Source organism: Cyprinus carpio, chromosome A3 (genome assembly GCF_018340385.1).
Source record: "Cyprinus carpio isolate SPL01 chromosome A3, ASM1834038v1, whole genome shotgun sequence".
NCBI lineage: Eukaryota > Metazoa > Chordata > Actinopteri > Cypriniformes > Cyprinidae > Cyprinus > Cyprinus carpio.
In genome coordinates, this window is record NC_056574.1 from 19,300,219 (window position 1) to 19,323,804 (window position 23,586).

Sequence of the window (23,586 nt, forward strand, 5' to 3'; positions counted from 1 at the left end):
AATCTAATTCAAAATATTTTCTGATGCAATTAAAAAAGTGTACTTAATTAACACTTAAAAGTTGCTAGTAAATATCACAAACAATTACAAGTAACACACAGCAAGTAACGCATTGAATTAAACAGTATTAATACTGAAACAGTATTTTTGAATTCCCCCTTGTGTAAATAAAAAAAAAAAAAGAAAAAGAAAGAAATTCAAAAAATATTTTTTACTGTGTGGTGAGAGAATGATACATTTTGGAGGAACTGTCCTTTTAAGAACATAAAACAAATGTCTTTAAAAGCAGCAGCCTTGACAATTCTAGCTGAACCAGCCACTGAGAACCTTGAACCTAAAACCCTTAACCTGAGAGCATGTCTAAAGACAGTTATATATAAAAAGATATGTATGAAGTGATCATGAAGTAACATTTATATGTAGACTTTGTCAAAAATAACCACTAAATCAACCTAAATGCATTATCTCTCTCACACACACGCACACACACACACACACACACACACACACACACACACACAAAATCCTAAAAGGTGTCAATTACAGGTTTCTACAATGTATATTCCAACTACATATGTGTGCGGTGACTTCAAGATGGAAGTTACTCTCACAGTCCACAGGCTCTGAATGCAGGTCAGCTGTCATACACAGACATAAATAACATATGGCTTTATCCTTTGGCCCTGCTGTTATCTGGCTCTGACAGCACTTTGTGTGTAATGCCAAGAATACAATAACCTGTAGCTCTAGATGACTGCTCTAACCAGATCCTTTCTCACGCTTTACTTGACAAGCTGAAAATATTCTCCAAGACATCATTTCAGTTGCACGTCTGAGATTACTAAACAGCCTCGGTTTCTGAAATAAAATCTCTCTCCATCTGTATCATCACAACCACAATATTCTGTGTTTCTATTTGTGAGGCTCCATGAGCTCCTCTCCTCGGGAAAAGCCAATAAACACATGAATAAAAGAGAAGCTTTTTGCTAGTTGTGGTAAATGGCCTTAAGTGATTTTAGCATTCCAGCTTGTGGTCTTAGAACATCAGCATTCATGGAGAGAAATATTTCAGAAATTCTTGTCATGCTAGTTGGTTTCATCTCTGACAGGTTTTCCAGAGAGAGAAAGAAAGATGTTGTGTCTTGATTCCTGACATTACATATAACCCAGCTTTTTATAACCTTGTGCTTCCTGTACTACCCCCAAAGCCTCAATCTTCCTCTAGAACATCTACAGCTGCTTTGAGACAGAAAGACTCGGACATTGCGCAGCTTTGATCTACTGAAATTGAAGTCAGAAATAGGGCTGAGCAGATGGATGAATGGCTCCATTTGGAAGAGTATGTCCATTGAGGTTGGCTCCCTGGCCAGAATCTGATGGCTTTGGCAGGCTGTGCTAGGGCAGTGAGAGCGGCCCGGCTGTGGAGCGACTCACAGCCTTAAAGCAGGGGGGTGGTAAGGAGGGCTGGATTATGTCCACCTCAATTCTAGTTATATGGGAAGTGGAAAAGCAAAGGAGCTGTAAGGGCTCCGTCTGCTCACTGTAATCAGATGCTAATGCTACAATAAGGGTGTTCAGCATGTATCACAAAGGCGATGCGATACTTGTGTTTCAAATGTGGTAAACATTAGTTTGACCAATAAGAGGCATTTCTTTTTAAAGCGTAATAAACATCATCTGTAAAGGGGAAAAACAGACTGTTGTGCCTTTAAGAAGTCAATCTGTTACATTTTCAACGCATTTAATAATATTTCTATTTATAATTAGTTATATTTCCAATTTAATATATATGCAATATAATAATATAATCCAAAAGAAGTGTCTCTTATGCTCACCAAGGCTGCATTTTATAAAAATGCAGTAAAACATTATATTAACACCAATTAAATATTTTTACTATTTAAAAATAATAAATATTTTGCTATTTTAATATTTTTTAAAATGTAATTTATTTTTACTCAGTGCTATCCTTTAGAAATTATACTAATATGCTGATTTCTTTTTTCTTGCTTTACTTTAAATAATTGTGCAATACAAAGTTTATAGAGTATAAAATTCATTTTTGCTATATGGGAAGTTACATCTAAAAATAGGCTTTTCTATTAGTTGAATGCACTTCCATTTTAAGCCCCAACCATATGCGATTCTGTCCAAATACAGATAATTTTGTCAATACAACATACACTGATACATATACAGATAATTGCTGCACACTCATAGTAGGCATGGGTTTTTAATTTACACATTAATATAAGCTGCTGGCTCATAGAAATGGCTGGAATGACTCCTATCCTCCAACTGTACTATTCGATCTGACTTTCTAATGAAACAAATGAAGACTTCTGCTCGGTTGTTAAGGTGAGCAAACATGCTGCCAATGCTAATGGTATTCATTGGCCCAAACAATCTATTAGCTTTTCCATCTCAAACGCTAAACATTCTCATCTGGGTTGATCCTCATGAATATCAACAAGTTGATTATCACTACCATATGCACCAAATGTTAGTGAAGCAAGACCAGATATTATCACTTAGTATGGTAGAAGCACACTGCTCAGACACAAAATGGATGAGAATAAAATGTATACAGCAGGACCCCTCCTTCCCCACACTAAAACACTTTCATAAGAGACATGGTAATGCCTGCAATGGCCTATTTTGTGTTAAGAGATCTTGATGTTATAGATTGTGAAATAGTAAGCCCTTCTCTAACTGTGGGTTTACAGAGCGTAAATTAGATCTGAGCCATGTGTTAATAAGATTGTCGTAGATCCAGCAGACCCCAGACCTGCTTGCTGTGGTGACTCCCCACTCTGTTTGCTCCGCTTCAGATCGATAGTTTACAACCCTGAATTATGGAACACCACAGAAGGTCAGTAAAAAAAAAAAAAAATAGAACAGAAGCCTGGCAGTATATTACGCAGAGGTTTTAAAATACCATCGTCAATTTCCACAACACAAAGCGATCGCGCTCTGCAAGTGGTATTTGATAATGGTAATAAACCCTCTGCAGTGAGATTTTACTCAGCATGCCATAGAAAATAGGACCTTTGAGTAAAATGTACAATAAACCTGCAGTTGGCACAGTGAGGGAGGACCTCCACAGAGAACAAACAATTAAATATCCGCAAAGAACGGATTTCATCTTATCACGGGTCAGGTTTGTTTTGGATTTAAGGGAGCGGTTCACTTTATTTTGTTGAGGCAGTCCCTCTAAAAACATCAGGAGCTCATACTGCGACTGGAGTGATATTAATTATTGACAAAGGCCACTACTGCACTCAAGTGTAATCATAGATAAATGACTCATGATGAAAAAGAAAAAAGAAATCAATATCAAGTCCACATTAATAACTCAAACAAGAATGGCCATAGTGGCACACACACACACACACACACACATGCCAACGGACCAAGAAGCAAGCATGGGAATCTGTAAGCATAATGTAAAATATTTCATATTTAAATATGCCCTTGAGAAGACTTAACGGCAAAAAAAATTGATTGGCAATTTTGCTTGCCTTTTAAGTCTATTTGCGGATACAGAGACTCAGATAGGATCCGTAGGCCATGCTAATTTACAGCATATGTAAGGGCAATTTGAGATCAGAAATCTGGGTCTGTTAAATTAAAGATGCTTAAATTCACACTATATGGCAGAAATGGTAGGGCTTTTCAGTGCCTGAAAATTTTATAAATGTCCACATTTGCATTAACCCTTTAACCCAAAAATGAAAACTCATTTACTCACCCCAATGCCATCCCAGATGCATATGACATTCTTTCTTCAGATGAACACAAACAAAAATTCTTTAAACAATAATCTGTCAGCATATGAGGCATGTGCACAGGACCTCTAAAGCTGATGTTTCAAAAACCACACAAAGCAGTTCATCTCTGCAACCTGTAACCTCACAAATCTCCAGTTTTCTTTTCATGTGTGTCTGACAGATATTGTGGCACAGTTTCTCCGTCATCAGTCCTCTCTCTCTTTTGCTTCTCCCTTTTGGTGTTCAAAGGCTTCTCAGCTCTATTGGACTTGTCACAGCTAACGTTTCATCAAGATGGCAATGCACGGGCATTTCCATAAAGACCCAAAGCAACTCTGTCTCCTTCTCTCATTAATGCACTGATGTTTTGTGCGATAGTGATGTTGTGAACGCTGGGCTGTTCTAAATCTACATATGCATTTTTGTTCATAGGCTTGTGAGTGTGTATTTCTTTGTGTCTTTTATATGTGAGGAAGAGCAGTATGTGATGTGACTGAGTGTTCGATGAGCTCAGACACTGCATGGGTCAGTGCTGAAAACATCCAGACCTTCCACATGCATACGGTACGAATCAATACTGCATTCCCAACACAATTATCCACATTTACATCAAATAAGTAGATATGTTGATCTCTTACAATTTATAGAAGTTAAAGTATCATGTATCAGATGTTGTATTTGCTGAGATTATAATTAAAAGACTTTGGTATATAAAACACTTCTAGACAAAAAGTGGTTAAGGAAGATTGAATCTAAAGAAGTAGAATCGTAATTAACTTAAAATCAAATCCAAATAAGTGCAATTATTACCATGAAAAATGAACGTGTCAAGAGAAAATCCACTTTCTTCTGTCAATTTCATTCCAATTCCATCTTGTGAACTGAAAGGGTTCCAAATCTTCAATTCTGAATATTGCTTAACCCATAAAAAATAAACTTCATGTGAAACAGTGGACATACACAACACAATTAATGGACGCTGTTGTAGATTAAGCCACACTGAGTGATGAGCCATTTGTAAGTTTGTAAAATGATGGCTGGAGCCTTTGCTTACTGATATGGAACATTGCTTATTTTCATGGCAAGACTATACGTGAAGCTATTCGTATTCAACTCTTATCAACCAGCATACACTCACAGCTGTCTCAATAAGAGCCAAAGCTAGCACACACGCACAGTAACATATTGCCTCACCTGGCAGCAAGAAAGTGAGTACAATGGAGGTATAACCCATTAATGAGAGAAAATATTGTGCAAACCCTTTTGGCACACTGTGAGAATGATAACAGTACTGTGGAAAAACACTAAAACTTCACTAATGTTATTTTGTCAAAGTGTCAAAAACATTCCAAGTTAAAATCTCTGCAGGGTCTGGGAGTATTGAGAGGTCAGGAGATAGCATACAGTAGTAGAGCTTAATTCATCTGTCAGCGAACACATTGAACAGTCTATCTCAACCCACCGGACTCCAGACCACTGCTTGATAGAGCCACAGGATATCAAAAGATACATCATCCAAAACTGCTGGAAGCAGAAGGATCTAAAGTTCCCTAAAAATATTGGATATGAGTTTGAATGCAACTTCACAGAAACTGTTCACCAGAGGAACATTAAAAAACAATTTGGCCTTGGGATAAGCAGTTTTATAGCTGGGTAGAGTATACATACTCTTACTGTACATCGCTGAATATAATTAATAGCTGCAGTTGAAATATTTTAGTTGCAGTTGTTGTTTTTATCTTGTTGGAACTTTTTGTCTGTTTCAATTGGCTGTATTCCTGCATACCCTTTATTTAAAAACAAATGTGGTACCTTTTCCTTTATGTATATATATCAAACTCAATGATTCATGGTAACCAACTAGTTTTTCTATACATTTTTTATTTGTATTTTTTTTTACTTTAATTGAATTTACATTCAAAATTTTTAACATAAGAATGACTATTACTAATAAAAAGGATAACCTTTGAAAACCCAGAGCAAAGAAACAAGGGGAAAACAGGAGAAAGATTGAGAGGTACTGTAGTGCAGGACTGAGAAGAGCTGGAGTGGGTAGAGTGGGAATAGGAGGAAGAGGTGAAGAGGAACTGAGGGAGAAGAGAGTGAGAGAGTAGATAGCACTGAAAGAGTCTAGGAAAGAGACAAGATGGTATAAGAGGTGAGAAGAGAGGAAGAGGACATTTGGGAGGGAGAGAACATAGAGTCTCAAATCAGATGAGAGTCATTCAAGTTGAATGTGTTATGAATTATGATCTCTTGCTGGACAGAAGCAGAATGTGAGCAGATCTACTTTGGTACAAAAAAAGGAGAAGAGCAAGAATGCCATTAGCCCTGGACTTATAAAATAATCAAAATTTCTTATGATTTGGGACAATGAACAATTAATGGTCATTAGTGTAAAACTGGCCATGGTAATGAGTAAACATGTACATGGTACAATGTACATGTCGCTCTTGCCTTTAATAACACCGTATTTTAGTATTAATCAATTCATCAGTGTGAATTGGGAAATGCATGAGAGTAATCTTTTTGAATATGAGGCTGTTTCAGTGCTGTCGCCCATCTATATTGATTTACTGTATGCTAATTTCTTCTAATGCTTAAAAGAAGTTTCACACTGACCAAATATGAGCACATTAATATTCATATTGTAATATTCATGAGCATGTTAATGTGGTTGAAAAGCTTCATATGACAAACACCTTGAAAGGTTAAATGCATCAGCTATGCTTTCAATGAATCCTTTCATGGACAGCCAAATCTCAATAGTTTTTCACAGAAGTGATGTAAAAATGACAGACTGATTTAATTCAAATTTTATACACAGTTTGTTACACTTCAGTTTTATGTGAAATAACATACACTGCCTTTTGGCTATAGATGTGAATATTTTTGCCTGATACGAAATTACGTAATAATATGCTTGGCAACTGACTGATCGTGCCCCACCAGAAATAACTGAAAATCTGTAATACATTTCATAGCAAGTTCCAAAAAGCCCTAAAGCTTTTACAGCATACTGAATTTCTGAAACGTTTTAGCTAAACACCTGTCAAACAACAAAATAAATTGTCTACATTACTGAAAAACCTAAAGATATTCTCGGGGAAATTCAAAATCTTCTATATAAAGACCACAGACAGGAGGTGCGGCACCGCGTCTCGCTCTCGTTCCAGACGGAGGACCCCCTGACGGAAAGCTTCAACCTCAAGGATCATTACAGTGCCAGACCAAACTAATCAACGCAGTGTTGGAGCTAATGAAACTCATCCATTCCCATCAAGTGATGGACATGGCAGGCTAACAGCGTTACCATGGTGATGCAGTGATGGAAATCTGTGTCTTCATAACTCAGATGTTAAGACAGAAAAAAAAAACAGCTGAGATTATAAATATATATTTAACCAAGCTCAAAGGTTGGCAAGTGTACTCTTCATACTGCATTTCAAAGCCATCTGTAGTCCCACTAGGTAAAACATTTACATGTAGTAGTAGAACTTCATTAAGTTAAATTATAGTAGTACAACGTGTGAAATAAGTGTTAAAAATCTGTAGAGATAATAAACTCTTCCATTCATAACCTGCTAAGAATTATTGCACAGATATTACTTTAATTTAATTATTATGAGTAAGCCAGAATTTACTCTGAGGATACATTTCTGTTACATCTGGGAATGTATGACTGCAGCCATATGAAACATCCCAGAACTGGGAATTACATCTTTCCTTGCTGGAAATTCTCCTATAGTCTTACTGGGTCTCTAATACACTTTGTAATGAGTGGATAATGTTTAGCTAATGTCATGGAGAGGAAAGCTGAGCTAATGAGGAAGAAGAAAATTAGCCATTGCACATGGGATTTCTCTCTAAACTCTTAAAATGGGCATATTTACCCTCCAGTGACTGCTATCTAAGCTAGTAACCCACAGATATGCTGTTGGATAAGTAGAATGATAAATAAACACTCAGTTCACATATGTTTAAGGGCTAAACTAAGATGCATATCCTACATAAGGCACATATGTTCTTGTTATTGTGAGATGAGTTGTTAAAATTCTCTGCAAACTGGAGTGCCTTTTCTAAACACCGAGAAAAACACCCCAGTGACATCCAGCCCTAATTAAGAATTATTGTGAGAGAGTTGCAAAGTAGTCTTGCACAAATACGCACATGCAGAAAAAAAAGCTCTGCTGAAACGTAGCCTGAGAGAGAACATCTGCCCGTGCTTCTCTTCTCCCCACATCCAGAGAATTAGAGAAACAACAGAGTGGCAAACAACACAATGAGACTGAAGAAAGAGAGAGAGAGAGGACAGAACCCAGAACAACATCTGAACAACAAAAAAAAAATCTTTCCAAAAATTCCTTCTCACAGTCCCACAACATCCCATTAGTTCATTTACAATGTCAACATAACAGTGCATCCTACAGCTGTCACTCCAATTCTGACTGCAACAATTCTGACAAGCTCCTTATAAAGCATTTAATAGTGGCCTATTAATCACATGTAAACTCAAAATTAATAGTCCTCTATATACAATCTGTCACATTCACAATTATCTTTTCAAGACTTAGTTAAAAATCTCATAATGGTGTTTAAAGATGTGGTTCAGTGGTTAGTGGTTAGAGGTTAGAGCACACACTCCAACTGCATTGAGAAGCAGTGACCTTGCTATCCAATCATTTATCAAAATAAACTTCTGAGCCAAATTTATAATGTTGTTACAGATACAGTGCGTTTAAATACATTCCTACCTTCTAAATACACTCCTACCTTCTGCTGTAATTCCCAGGGGGAAAAAAATCCAATAAAAATAAAATAATTGACGCTTTTGTTGTTCAATTGCTAATAATAATAATAATAATAATAATAATAAATACAAATATAATGCATGTTTTAAAAATTTAAAATATTTTTAAATCCCCATTAAGTTGTTTAATTGCATATCAAAACAACACCTTTCTGCATTTTTCATTTCTGACATTACTCTAAACTTTCATTTAATTGATTTATTCATTGTTTTCAAAGCCTCCATTTACACTTGTCTATTACAGTGCTTGTAATTTCTCAGGGAAATGTGTCTGCAAAGAGGGGATTGAGTGAGTGTATGCAATACAGCAGCAGCAACGGCTGTGAAGAAACAGGATGAGCATGAGGAGAAGGAAGACATGTTCACTGACAATAGGAATCTGAGACTGATCACAGTACTGCAATGTATAGATCCTATAGCAACACTTATTTCTAAAAAAAAAAAAAAATACATTTTACAAACAGTAATTTAAAAAGCACAACTAAAAATTAATGTTATAAGGTATGTTGTGTGCTTTAGAGCAAAAAGAGAATTCATACACAAACTGTTGGCACTGATTGGCATTTTCTCTTTGGCATGGGTAATTTTATCTTCTCACGTCTGGTTAAAATAAGTATTAAATAATTATCTCTTGGCATGAAAAATCAGTGTGTTCTTAAGGCTTGACAGGTGATACATTGCCAAATCTCTGTGCAAATAGGTTTAGGGTCTTTATGAGCAACGCAAATGCAAAGAGCACATTATGCTCAATCAGAATTGCATTATGAAAATCAGCCTTGCACCTGATGTGTTTGTAAACACTGGTATTAGAAATAGAGCTCCCTCAGAAAAAAAAAAAAAAACAACAAAAACAAATTGTCTTCATGAATTGGGTTCAGAAAGTTCAGATATGGGTGTAAAAATGTGCTGTGAAATATCTGAAGCACGACAGAGAGGCCAACACAGGACAAGAACTAACGAGAGGTCAGAGCCGAGTCTGTACATGTGCTGCATAAAGAGTAAGTCACAGCAAATTTGAAAAAGTACCAGAGGGAAAAGGTGATAGAGAAAGAGACAGAAGGAGAGAAAGAGAGTTGGAGGTCATTTGTTCAGACTCACAGTGGAGAAGTTGTGAGCTCCACAGGGCTCTCCACGGTACTTGCAGGCTAGTAGCATATCCTCCAGCTGGTGGCCCAGTCGGTCCATGAACTCCAAGCTGGTGCCCTCAAAGCGCCGTGGAGGCAGGAAAAGACGGAAATCTGACAGCTTGCTAAACCATGCCTGACTGTCATCTTGAAGCAGGTCCAGCACCAGGGGTCTGGCTGTGCGGTTGGCCAGCAACAGTCCAAGCCAGTGACCCGCGAAGTATAGATCGCTCTTAGTGAGGTGATACAAACGTACTGGGTTATTGTTGCAGATGGTAACCGTGGGAAAAGCGAGTTCTCTCGCCCACTCTGTGTGGACTCTTGTGTGAGTGGGGAAGGCCAGCCAGTGAAGCAGCCGATTCGAGGACCAGGACAACAGGAGACCCAGACAAGTACAGAAGGCTAGCATCCAAAAGGCCCGGCGGCTGAGAGAGTTAGACGGGGTGCAGACGTGCCTCAATCCGTGAAGGTGAGTACGCGCTAGGAGGTCTGCGGTGAGGTGGGACAGATCGTCTCGTGGTGCTCCGGGTCGGGTGCGGCGACGTTGGGCCCTGCGTTGGCCCGGCGTGGGTGAGGCAGGGCGCAGACAGCGGCCTTCCAGAGCCATGAGGGCCCACAGAGCTGCTAGAGCAGCAGGGGGGACGGCTTCATCTCCCAGCCAGGCCTCCACGGCCGGGGCCCTCATGGGGCTCCAGGAGCACGGAGAAAGCCACAACACTGACTTCCTGAATACAAATCTAGCATTCAAAGTCCAGTAATCAAGTCATGTACTGTTGTAGCACCTGTAGGACAACTCTAAGTTTAATTGAAGTGTACAATCCCAACTCTGCTTCGGCTTCCACTTTAATAGCCTGTCAAATGTATGCAAACTTAATTTCAGGATTGAATAATCACATTCATGCACAAACACACTGCTCTCTAAGGTACCCAAAATTCTGTATGTGTCTTCATACCCACTGGCAACTCTATAACCCCTCAGGCAAAATCCCCAGGCTATTTTCCTTTTTCCTCTCCCCCTTTCTAACCCTCTCTCTTTCACTCACTCCCACCCCAGTCCATCTGGTCAGGGTGCCCAGACTTAGTCTGGCTTTGGGGACAGCCTGAAATCTCCCTCTGAGCTTCTCCCAGAATCTCCTGAAGTTCAGGCGAGCGAATTGGAAAGAATGAGGCAGTTACATGGGAAGTGATCTTAATGAGAGAATAGATTCAATAGATACAAGACAAGACTTTAATAGAGAATGATGAAAAAGAGATGGATTGTGAGAGGCAGAGCCAGCTGAGCCACAAGAAAAAAGGATTTGAGAGAGTCTCCAGACAGGCTGACCTGTTGGTGAAATAAACTGTCTTGGGCGACTCTTTTCCACAGTCCATGAAGAGAGGGTTTTTTCCCAAAGACTAACTACAACTGACCCCACAACCCCAAGATCACACTCATCTCGTCTTTTTGCCTTTTTTTCTCTAGCTTTGACAGGGATACAGTACTGACTTTTTGCCGTCCCATCTCTATGTGTCTCTGTCCTCAACTATGGGGGCACATGGGCAAAAGCCTAGTGTTACAGAGGTCGTACTTTGTGCTAGTTCTCACATGCATACACACATACGCACACACACTGACTCTTGCCTGCAGGAGGGCTGAATGCCGCTGATGTAGAATCTGTTCTGACATGGTCCGAATTCAGCATCTCACTCTCTCTCCCTCCCTCCCTTTTCCAGCCTTCTTTTAGACTCAAACGGCATCCTTTATCTTCTTCTCCTTTGTTTTTCCTCTGATAAAAATATCCATTCCCAGAAAATCAAATTCTTCAATTTGCATCCATGTCCCTCCTCTTTACTCTGTCCATCAAAGCATGCTTGCTCCTCCCCCTGCCACTTGCGTGCCTCCTCTTGTCCTTTATCGTTGTCTGGATGCTTCACTTCTGCCTCTTCGGTCGCTCAAAAGAGAGAGAGTGCGAGTGAGCGACAGAAGCTGCTCGGCATGTGAGCCTTTCCTTTCCTTTCCACTGTTTAATTGCTCTGCTGTTTCAGCCACGCCACTCTCGTCTTCCCTTTCGCGCTCTGTCGGTCTGTTCGCTCAGCATTCCTCTCCTCCTCCTGGGTCACTCCATCAATTCACTCCTCCTCCTGCTCTGTCGTTTCTGTTCTCTCCGCACTCCTCCGTGTCCACACAGCCAGCGCCTGGCTCAGCCTGTGCCAGCTCTCTCTCTCTCTCTCTCTCTCTCTCTCTCTCTCTCTCTCTCTCTCTCTCTCTCACACTTTCTTACTTACTTACTCTCTCTCTCTCTCACTCACTCTCCCTCTCTCAAACTCTCTTTAGTTGCCTGTATGTTTCGTTCACTGTTTGCTTCCTTGAACAAGGCTGAAAAGAAACAAAATAATCCCTCTAATGTTCCTCTTTATGAGCTTGTTAAAAAGTAAAATGGTGTCCTGTGTGTGCATGTAGGAGGCTTGCTTTTGTGTAGGAAGAAAAGCCAAAAGAGCTCACTGGTGTCCCACACTTCCTATCTCTCACACTTATATTTTATGTCACCTCTTTTTTTGTCTTAACATACATATTTAGTTGTATGTTGTTGTTGTTTTTTTAAAGAATGGTTTGGCACACTTGTATAGCATGCAAATCTTTATTAAATATGATTTTTGGATATTTTAGTTCCTTCTAGCATGACTGAAATGTTATTTACTGAAGACTTACATGACATTGCAGAGAATGTTTTTGAATAGCATTGACTGTTACCTATGCACCTGCTTGTGACCAACTCACTCAACTATTTATTCTTCTATTGAAAAAAAAAAATGCTTACAAAAAAAATCCTTTTTTGTTGTTGTTGTTGTTGTTGTTGTTGAACATAAAAGGAGATATTTTGAAGAATGTTAGTAACCAAAAGGTTGTTGGTCCCCAGTGACTTTCATAGTAAAGAATAATATAGTATGGAATTCAGCGAGGACAAGAAACTGTTTGGTTACTGACATGCTTCAAAATATATCCTTTTGTGTTCAGCAGAACGAAACTAAGACTTAAGAGTGAGTAAATGAAGACAATTAAATTTTTTGGGTGAACTAACCCTTTAAGGTAACACTTGCAGGTTATCACATTTTACAGTGAGTGCATGTGTCCATTCCTTCATCCATTCGTTCATCCATTCGTTGTTTGTTTCAAGATTCAAGATTCAAGATTTTTATTTGTCACATGCATGGTTATATGGAGAGCATATGACCAGCAGTGAAATGTAAGTCAGGTCTTCTCCATGGACAGTGCAATTATTAAAGAAAACAAATACAAGATAAGTATATATAAATAAGGTATGGAAAAAGTAAGATAAAAAATAGATACAAAAAGATAATAAGAATAAAATAAAATGCTTATAAATTAAAAAAAAAAGGGGCAGGACAGTATACTGTAGACTTAATAAATATTAAGATGAGCTGGAATGTACAAGAGAAGAATGTGCAAACAGGTTGTACAGGGTATTTATATAGCAGCAACAGAGGTGTTAAAAAAAGTAAATAAAAATTACAGAATTTGCTGTGTGCAAGTGACAATGTCAGTATATTAAATATCTTATTGATAATTAAGTGAAGTCATGTAGAAGTTAATAGACTGAGTTTGAGTTTAGGAGCCTGATGGCCTGAGGAAGAAGCTTGTTTGTTCATACATTCATTAATTCAGGCATTCATTCATTTTCCTCCCAAGTTTTCACACACATGCAGAATTCAAATGATCTGTCAGAGTCTTGGCCACATGAGTGCATGTAGATTATATTTTGCAAAAGGCAGACAGATAAAGAGTCACATCACCAAAGATTGAAAGAGCAACACATGGAGTGAGAGTTGGTTTAATGACAAACTGAATATATCACACACTATAACAAACTGTTTTGACTAGATACTCACATATTAGATATATTCCATCATTCTCTTCCCTATGTTTTTGTTATTTGCACACACCTCTCACACAAACACAACACACAAAACACACAGTTAGGTATTCTTTATTGAAGAACAGCCACATAGGTCACCAGGAGATGCAAGTATGTCAAATAAGGCTTTCTTGGGAAAATAGTTGACCTAAAAAAAAATGATGTTCTTGTGAAACTTTTTTAATGTGCTTTTTTTTTTTGTTGTTCAATTAACAAATTCATCTCGTTAAAATGGACTAAACTATTTGTTCATGAACCACATTGATCTAGTCAAGTTAACACTTCACCGGATGATCTACTGTGTGGCTTCAAAAGAACTGGAATATAGCACATAAATCACATGCGCTGCAGGTTTTCAAATTAATTAATTTCTTTGGTCCACTGAACAAAACATAGAGATTTGGAACAATATGAGGGTGAGTAAATGATGAAAGAATTTCCATTACTCACAGGTACTTTGCTTAAAAAACGTCTCAAGTTACGAATGTAACCATGGCTCCCTGAGTAGGGAACGAGACACTGTGTCCTCTAGGGGTCACTATGGGGAACACCTCGTCGTGACCCGTGTCTGAAGCATACATTGAAAAAACACCAACGAGTTGGCCGGCGACAGCCTCTGAAGTCACTACCGGCGCGACTATAAACAGGCACCGGGATAACACGTCATTCACTTCTTCGTCTGAAGCCTGCGTCCGAAGCATGGCAGGAAGCTAGAGGACGCAGTGTCTTGTTCCCTACTCAGGGAACCATTGGTTACATTCGTAACCTGAGACGTTCCCTTTTAAGGGAACTTCGAACTGCGTCCTCTAGGGGTCGCTATGGGGAACAGTATACCCACGCCGCCATGCTGAGGGGAGTGCAGGCCAGAATCATGGTGAACACTAAGTATCAACTCTACCATTTCCATGGGAGTTTCCCCCTGGGACGTTTAGACGGCTGTCTGTGACAGTACCCCTTACGGCCAAAGGCCTAAGCTACATTCCCAACTTAATTGTTAGGGCCTCGGCCCTGGGTAGAGCTGAAGGCTTGGAATCAGGAAAGATTCCTTTAAAGGGATACGGCTAAGAACCTAGCATTTTATACTAAGTCTTGCCTGTCACACAGGGGCTACCGCTTGCTCTCGGAAAAGCTTGCTGAAGGAGCTGTCTCAACAGATCTCCAGTAGCAACACCCTGTTTAGATAGGTATCCGAGGATGCATAGGTGGAGTGGCGCCCAAGATGAATGGGGCTTTTACCAACTCAAGAAAGGGCACCAAGCAACCCCGCGAAGCCCTCACTATATAGGATTTTAGAAAGAATGCAGAACACTAGGGTGCGAACTTACCACAGTGTGGATTTCAGAAAGTGCACAAAGACTTCACGTGCACACTTACCATAGCATGGATTTTCAAATACTGTTCTAAGGAAGGGCTCTCGTGGCACTCTGATAGAGCAGCTCATAGATGGAATGGTGCATCTCAAAACAGTATGTTTGAGAGTCATCAACTCGATCTGTGGAAATAATGCTGGAGCACTCTGGGGAAAAACAGTGAACTCAGTCTCATATGAGAGGAGAACTCCGAATCCAGAGTAGCGCGCTCATAGCTTCTTGGAAAAGGGGAGCGCTGCTAAACTACCACTAGAATCGCCCAAATAGCCCCTCATGTTTGAGGGAAGCGATGCTTGAAGTGTATAAACGAGTACACACTGGCTGAATGGAGCCCAAGGAACCAAGGTCTAATCATCTCAAGAAAGGGAACGAGGCGGAGCGCGTAACCCTTACCATACAGGATTTCAGAAAGTGCACAGAGTCTTGCATGCACACTTACCAATACGTGGATTTTTAGAAAGTGCGCAAAGTGTTCACGTGCACACTGACCACTATGTGGTTTTCAGAAAGTACACAGAGCTTAGCGTGTGTACCTAAAGGTTCCTAAGCATCGCAGAGGCGCTGAACCGCATGGGAGAGGCAAGCTCAAATTTTTCAAACCTCTAGCAAGGGCAGCATCACCTGAGGCAGCATATACAAGACTTCTGCAACTGCCACCTTCACTTCCCACTGGATGCGACAGCACAACTAAGCGGCCAGGAGACCCCTCAGGGTGACCTGGCCGAACATCCATGAAATTCCCTGCAGTGCTGTGCCAGGCCTGATGATCAAGGAGGCTCCCGCAGAAACCTGTGATCTCAGCTGCCTAATACCGGAACATGAAGCCGGATGGCTGGTGCTGACGAGTGTTTAGTAAACACTGTAACTGAGCACTGCAAAGGAAACTCACAGAGTTTATTAGTAGACACATAACCACCAGCAATTTACACATAAGTATATACAGAAAGGATTATTCCCACCCTCCTGCGCTGGAGCCCCGCTCAAGGGGCGCCTCCTTTTAGTCCGGACCATCAGTAAGGTGATTGCTATGAACATAGAACCAGCCAAAAACATTATAGGTCCAGCATGGGAGACTGTTATGCGAGAGGTTTCCACCTAACCTCGATCAGTTGGAGAACTGGTGGTTACAGGGGAATTAGGAAGGGGAGGATAAAAGCAGAAGTTAAAAATCCCTAAAGGGAACGAGTAGATACCTCGGTATCACTCTGATTCAGACGAGAACGCTGCCTCATCTGGATCACATCCCTTAGGTTCTGCTTACCTCCTTGTGACCCACAATTCCTCTTACCCCTGCCCGCAGGTGGGGGAGGAGCACGAGTCGCGACACTAGCCTTCTGTGCCCGTCTTTGACCCTCGGATCGAGACAGGCCAGGACCCCTATGTTGTTCGGGCTCAGACCTGGACCTTCGTGGAACAAAGGATCTGAAAGCAGCAGAGTGCGCCTTCGTCTCCCCGAACTTCTCTATCACCATCTCAACGGAAATACCGAAAAGTTCAGAAGGCGAAACCTGAGCATCGAGAAGAAAGCCTTTTCTTTCTTCCCGATGTCTGCCAGGTTCATCCACAGATGTCTCTCCGCTTCATATATATATATATATATATATATATATATATATATATATATATATATATATATATATATATATATATATATATATATATGAAGCTATCCTTCAGTTTGTGTAAATAAAGAAGCTCTCAATCATTCTTCCTGTGTATGCCTCTCTATCCAGACTAGGTTTGGGCGATGTCTACCAAACTGGCATTGGACGATGTCTACAGTGAAACATCGTGATGGACAATGACATTGGGGGCGGGGTAAGGGGTGTGCCCAAGCGTGAAACAAAAGTGCATTCTATGGAGCCACTAAATGGTTAGCCACTTGCTAGCGGTAGCCTGTTGAATTACAGTACATGAAAGTTCACTTGCCACATACACAGAGTAAGTAGAAATGTCTGATAGGAGGATGGCTAATGATTTGCAGATCCTGAGCACCAATGACAAACATCTAATCTTCTCAAATGTGTGGTAAGTACTGCCGCTCCCTATAGAGTCCTTGTCTGCGTCCCAATGTGCATAATATCCATACTAAATTCTATGTGTTTTTAGTAATTTTCAATACTATTTAGGGTAGATAGGCTGGATAGTATGCTATATATATATGTATATATTATCCTCCTATCTCGTAGGCTATTTATTCCCTTTAGGGTTTCCGTAGTACACTTCATTTCCTTTCAGAACACGGAACTGGGATGTGGCGAATTGCAGGAGAGGGGGTGGTGGGGTGGTTAAGGAATCACGAGGTCAGTTTAACATTGTGATGTCTGTCAGCCATCGGCGATGGACAATGCCATCGTCTATCGTCCCAATCCTAATCCAGACATATATATATATGTCTGGAAATGCAATCAGAAGCTTACTTACCAAGACGTGTGTGTCTCTGCTGGTCTTGGATTAGCAAATTGCAAACAAGCTTCACAGTGTTGCAAAAAAATTAGATATTTCTTGATTATTCAATCTTCGTTTTGCTGGCAAATACAATTTTATCATATTATGTAACTCGGCTATAAACCAAAAGGAATAACTTAACATAAAACTTTTAGATTTAATAGACTATTTTAGATTTAAATTTGCAAAATATATCTCTTTATCCATATTACATTACTAGCCCCATTTGTATTTATTTTTTATAAGACCTTAAAAAAATACTATAAACGTGATTTATAATTCATCGGTAAGACTTGGAGGGCTAAATTCAAATTCTTACTTGACTGAAACCTTGTAACTTGGGAACTGACTTTAAGGGTCAGACCTGGGACTTGACTTTGTCTTGTAAAACATTGTCTTAGACCAGTCTAGCAGTTGCCTGGATGTCCTCTGAGGCAACAGATTGTTAGAGTAGAAAGAAAAAAAAAAATGTAAATGATTTATGCATAAAAAGTCATTGTAATTCCAGCTAGCAAACAACAGAGAAACTGGCACTGATGTAAGGCTAGTGTTGAACTGGTGCGTAGCCTTGCATAAAACACATTTTAATTCATTTCCAACACAAAGATTCATATTCTCTTTATCAATCTAAAATCATGAGTACAATCCATAACTTCAGTCTGGAGCCTTTCAGCTATTACTTATCAGTTAGCATCACACTTCCCCTTGGATCTCATATCCTCCGAAGAGTATTCAAGCGGCCTGGACATCAGTGCATCTATTAACTTCTGCTTGATTCAGCTTCAGTAAGTACAATCCAGTACATCTGCATCTGCATTGCACCTTTCATTATAAAACTGCAGTAAGTACAATAAAAAGGAAAGAAGAATCCTTGAGCCTATTATATTAATTTTCCCAGTATGTGAGGCATTCAGTTTCACAGCAAGCATGTAACTGATTTTACTATGCTTTCTTGAAGGCAGATTCTTTATCGAGTGCCCATATGATCTCAGCATGAAAGTAGCCCTTCAACATGACCCCTTATCTTACCATATTAACAAACACAACTGAGTACAAAAGAACATAAGCATGAATAGTTTGAGAAAAGGCCTCCTGTAGGGAATCCATGAATTTTTGTAAGATAAATATCCATATTTTAAATGTAAAAAACACCTTTTTTCTCACTTCCGCTGACTGTCATACGTGGAAGCCATTCGGGTGGATGACGTAGAAAGTTGACGTTGCGTGATTAGTGATGAATGCAGAGACAAAACAAAACAAAATGCCGTTCACAAATTAGAAGCACGGAACTAGGATTTGTAAAGAAAAATGTTGGAGGATTTCGATATAAGCCAAAAGGAGACTGGTTTTCCTTTGCTAAAGTAAGGAAACTTTGTTTCCTGTTTGCTCCTGTATTTCTCAGGGGCGTGCGCTGTGCATACATCTTACGTCATCTGCCTGCATGTCTTCTAAGGACCACAGTCAGCGGAAGTGAGAAAAGTGTTTATTACATTTGAAATATGGATATTCATCTTACAAAAATACAGGGATTCGCTATAGGAGGCCTTTATTCACCCCCCGGGACCATGTGAGGAACTTTTTTAATTGGAAGCACGCACTTTATTTCACATCTTCTGAACTGTTGACAACCAACATCCGCTTACCCCCATTGAAAGGCTTGGAGGGGCAAGGACAGTTTTTAATAGGGCTGCACGATTAATCACATGCGATTGTCATGCGTGTCTTGTCAGTAAAGTCGGTTCTGTGATTAGCAGTAAATGTCCATCACCTGCTTTCAAATGGAACGGCATTTACTACACAGAGCCGTAGTTCATTTACAAGCTACTTAATATCGCGTTCATAACAGAATGCGATTCATCTGTAATTATGACATGATATTACGTAGCTTTTCAGTGAACTATGGCTTTGTGTAGTAAGTGCTGCACCATTTGAAAGCAGGTGAAGGACATTTACTGCTAATCACAGAACCAGCTTTACTGACGAGACAAGCATGACAATCGCATTTGATTAATCACGCAGCCCTATTTTAATATAACTCTGATTGGATTCGTCTGAAAGAATAAAGTCACATACACCTAGGATGCTTTGAGGGTGAGTAAAACACAGGCTAATTTTCATTTTTGGATGAACTAACCCTTTAATGTTTTAATTTAAGTGCTTAATTAAAATTAATTGGAAGGCAGCTTTTACTTACACTTACACATTTTAAAAATAATTTACTGTTTGCTTCTATAGAAGTATATAATGCTGTTTAAAAATGTTTAAGCACAGGGCAGGACTTGGTTCAAAGCTTTAAACTAAAAATCTATTTCTTCATGGAAATTTTAAATGGGATTTTTACTTCCGGAGCCCCACTGTGCGATCTACTTTACCGAAAATCAAAATGGGTTCTACAGCGAGAAGAGGCCATGCAGCAGCTCACTAATGAGAGTGTCCAACCCTCATCCAAAGAACCATGGATTGAATTTGACACTAGACACCTGAGGGCCAAACACTCAAACCCTCTACTAGAACCAAACAAATACTAAATTCAGCCACAGTATTACATGTCTACCAGCATTTAGGTTCTTTTCGCAAAAAAAAAAAAAAAAAAAAACTGCTGCATGACAAAGATACACAATTGACTTACCCAACACTTTGCTTGCTTTAAGGCTCCTGAATCTGATAAAAAAATACCTGTGCATGTGAGAGGGCTGATGAATATAAACTTCTCAGCTTGACAAGGTCAGTCTCTTTTTACTGAGAGCCATGTTCACACATTGTTCACACATCCATAGTCACTGCCGACAAACAAACAGGACTACTGCATATGAAGTATTACTGAAATAACACTGAATTATAGATAGACACAGACAGAGGTCTTATATTTGTAAGATGTCACATTCAGTTATGAATTACATGAATCAAGTAAATTATAGTCTATACCATCAAAGCAACTGAAAATGTAAAATACCTAACATCACTTTGCATCACTGGATATTTGGCTGTTTTTATATGATGCTGTCAATAATATAGAAACCAACTGTCCAAACAAAGATAGTAGGACTTAAAATGGCCTAAAAGCCAATGGCTTAACAAACAAACAATGATTTACTGTACAAATACAAAAATGTTTGTTCTTAGCACCGCCATGGCTTCTTTCTTTTGACATTATCCAAGCCTGTCTTGTTCATGTGTGATCTCAGCATTGAAGCTAAACAATGCAAAATCGCATTTGCATAGTCAGCTACACACCAGCTACCCCACTTACATTACATTCATATATACATTCATAGATTTAAGTCTGAAGACAAGAAGACTGCAGCCTCATGCATAGACATGCACAGACTAAAACAGACAACAGACACTGGGATAGTCTGACTATTTGATCTATCCCAGATTCCTGAGAGTGTCAGAAATCAGTATGAAAGAGATTGGCTTACTGTGTGTAGCCTGTTATGAGACAGCATTATTACAAACAACAAAGCCATTCTTGAAATAAACGAGCAGAAACACACACAACCTTGCCAAACTGTGTCATTAGTGTTCTTTTCCCACTATCAACAGACGGCCTCTGTGGAATGCTATATGCATAGTGCAGGCACAAACTGAAATTTAGAGAAATGGTAGATAGCAGTCAATTGGCTTTGCAGAGCAAGCTTTATAGTGGAGTAAAAGACATGGAAATGCTTGCAATTAAAAAAAAAATGTCATTTTGAAAAAAATTGGTAATGCTGTGTAGGGGTATTTGCACAATGGGGGTATTACTATCAAACATAAGGAGTAGGCATATCAAAACAATGCAAAAAGAGATGTACTATTTGGTGTTAATGTGCACTGAAGCATCAATATGCATGATTTGAGGAGCTCCTTACTTGCTGTGATAAATCAAGGGTGAAGAGCTTGAACAGCCATTTCTCTATAAATTTCTCCTCCCTAATTTATATACAAATCACTCTAGAATAAGGCATGATTAAGATTCTTTCAGACGTCGCTCATTTTACCTAGAAAAGTCTATGAAAATCTCGGAATTTCAGGAAAAAACTTAAATGATGCACAAAGTACTGCTTAAACGCCAGCCAAACTGGTCAATACTTAAAAAAAAAAAAAGAAGAGATGCATTTTGTCAAGGTGATCAATAACACAGTGTTCTGAATAAAGATGACTCCAGTAGCACTAGTAATCTATGACCTCAGTCTGCTCTATGAGTTTTTTAATCAAGGCGTCACCAAACGTGTCTGATGTGAGAAATGGCTTTACCCCAGATCACAGACCTACTGCTTTAAAATCAGCAGACTATTGAAATTAATGGTAGGGGCATGCCTCATCAGACAGGAAAGGAAATGAATAGTGTTTGTGCAGGAGGGGGACAGAGAGAGGGATCGAAATAGCACGTACTCTCAATGTCATCTATACTCATCTAGTATATGTTAAGATACTACTGAGTAGGTTGTTTGCACATGACGATGTAAGAGAAAGGAGATACTGAGAATGATGAAGAGAGGTGTGGCTGTCCGTCAAGACCAAATTAGAAAGCAGCAAGTAGACACAATGATGTGAAGTAAGTAAGTGTGTGTGTGTGTGTGTGTGTGTGTGTGTGTGTGTGTGTGTGTGTGTGTGTGTGTGTGTGTGTGTGTGTGTGTGCGTGCGTGCGTGCATATGTGTGTGTGTATGTAGGGCGGGGGGGGGGGGGGGGGTAATCACCTGGAAACACATGCAGCTGACTTTAAAAGGAGAGGTGGCCGTCTCAATCAGTGCACGTTCACTGTGCTGATTAGAGAGCAAGCAGATATTTACTCCACATTCAGGCTAGTTCATACTGCTACATCATACTGTTATGTTTCAAGCATTATGAAGCTGGTTGTTGTACTGTATGCGCTGGGGAACACACATGGCCATGTTCACACTTATTGTTGTGAAAAGACGATGGACTAACAGGTCTACTGTCAGACAAGATATGCGTGCTGATCAACAGACCACTGCTTTATAACAACAGTTCAATAAACAACAAGTTAATAGAGTAACTTCCATTTAAGACACAATGTTGCCGGTTACTTGTGTACTTGTGCTCCGCCAGCGAAAATAGAGAAATAAATCAACAGAACAACAAGTCAGGCATCTCCGAGCAAAACACCATAGCAGTGTTCTGTTCCAGAATGAATCAATGTTTTTGAATGAATCGGTTGAGTGAATGATTCAGTTACTCACTAATAAGTTGTGTTCTTGAATGAATTAATGGTTATAGTTAAATAACATTTTGTTCTTTGTCCTTCACGTTTTGTTCAAAATCAATGATTTTGAATGATCAGTTGAATGAATGTCAACATGTCTTTCTTGAACAAATCGATTGAACGAATGCTTCAACAACCTGTTTAGTTCCTGAAAAAATCGGTTGAGTGAATTAATCATTGATTCACGGACTTACTCATTTTGCTCCTGAATGGATCAGTGTTTTGAAGAAATCATTTGAATTATTCAAATGATCACTCATAAGTTAGGGTTGTTTGTAGCCTGCTTTCATCTTTACACATGTAGGACTGATAAGGTGTAAAGAAAGCTGTTATTTAAAAAAATATTATTATTGCAGATTTACAGATGAGTAAAAGTGCTGGTATGCTGGTAAAGAAGTCTACCTCTTATATGCACATACAATTGAGTCTCATCCACACAAATTGCTGAAACCAACACTTAAACACACTGATTTGGTTTTCTTTCCTTAAAAAACAACTTAACAATTTAACACATTGTCTACAAAAAATCATATTTGTGTTAGTAGGAATGATTCATCGCCATGGCAACTTTTTATGCTGAATTCGTTTTACATAAGGGTTTGTTTGAATATCATAATAGACTACTTAAACATCCACATATTTAGATGGTAGAATATGGTAGAATAGTTTGACCCAACACTACTACAACATCTGTTGCTTTCACAGAGAATCTTAATGTTAAATCATTTGTATGTGTCTGGTAACCTAATGTGTAATAAAATACCATGTTAAGACTATCTGTGACATGCAATATATAGTACATAAAGACAGAATGAAGCTTGTTGGAACTGTTCAACACTGTGTGGGTGACCAACAGGACACCACAGCAGTCAGTCTTGCTGTAAAGCCACTGAAAATGAACTCATTAAAGAAGATTATAGGGGGAGAGGACTAGAGAGGG

At 39.3% G+C, this 23,586-nt stretch overlaps 1 protein-coding gene across 4 annotated transcripts in view; it reads right to left on the bottom strand.

The window, feature by feature from the left end:
• asic2 (acid-sensing (proton-gated) ion channel 2) overlaps nucleotides 1–23,586 on the bottom strand; it is a 345,666-nt gene that overhangs the window by 106,018 nt on the left and 216,062 nt on the right. Inside the window, exon 1 of one of the 4 annotated variants that reach the window (XM_042721742.1) lies at nucleotides 9,679–11,540. The exons of the other annotated variants lie outside the window; for them this stretch is intronic. Within the exon in view, the coding sequence (XP_042577676.1) occupies nucleotides 9,679–10,389 (711 nt within the window). The 5' untranslated portion in view covers nucleotides 10,390–11,540. Of the gene's footprint in view, nucleotides 1–9,678; nucleotides 11,541–23,586 lie in introns of those variants that run through there. 4 annotated transcript variants of the gene reach the window in all.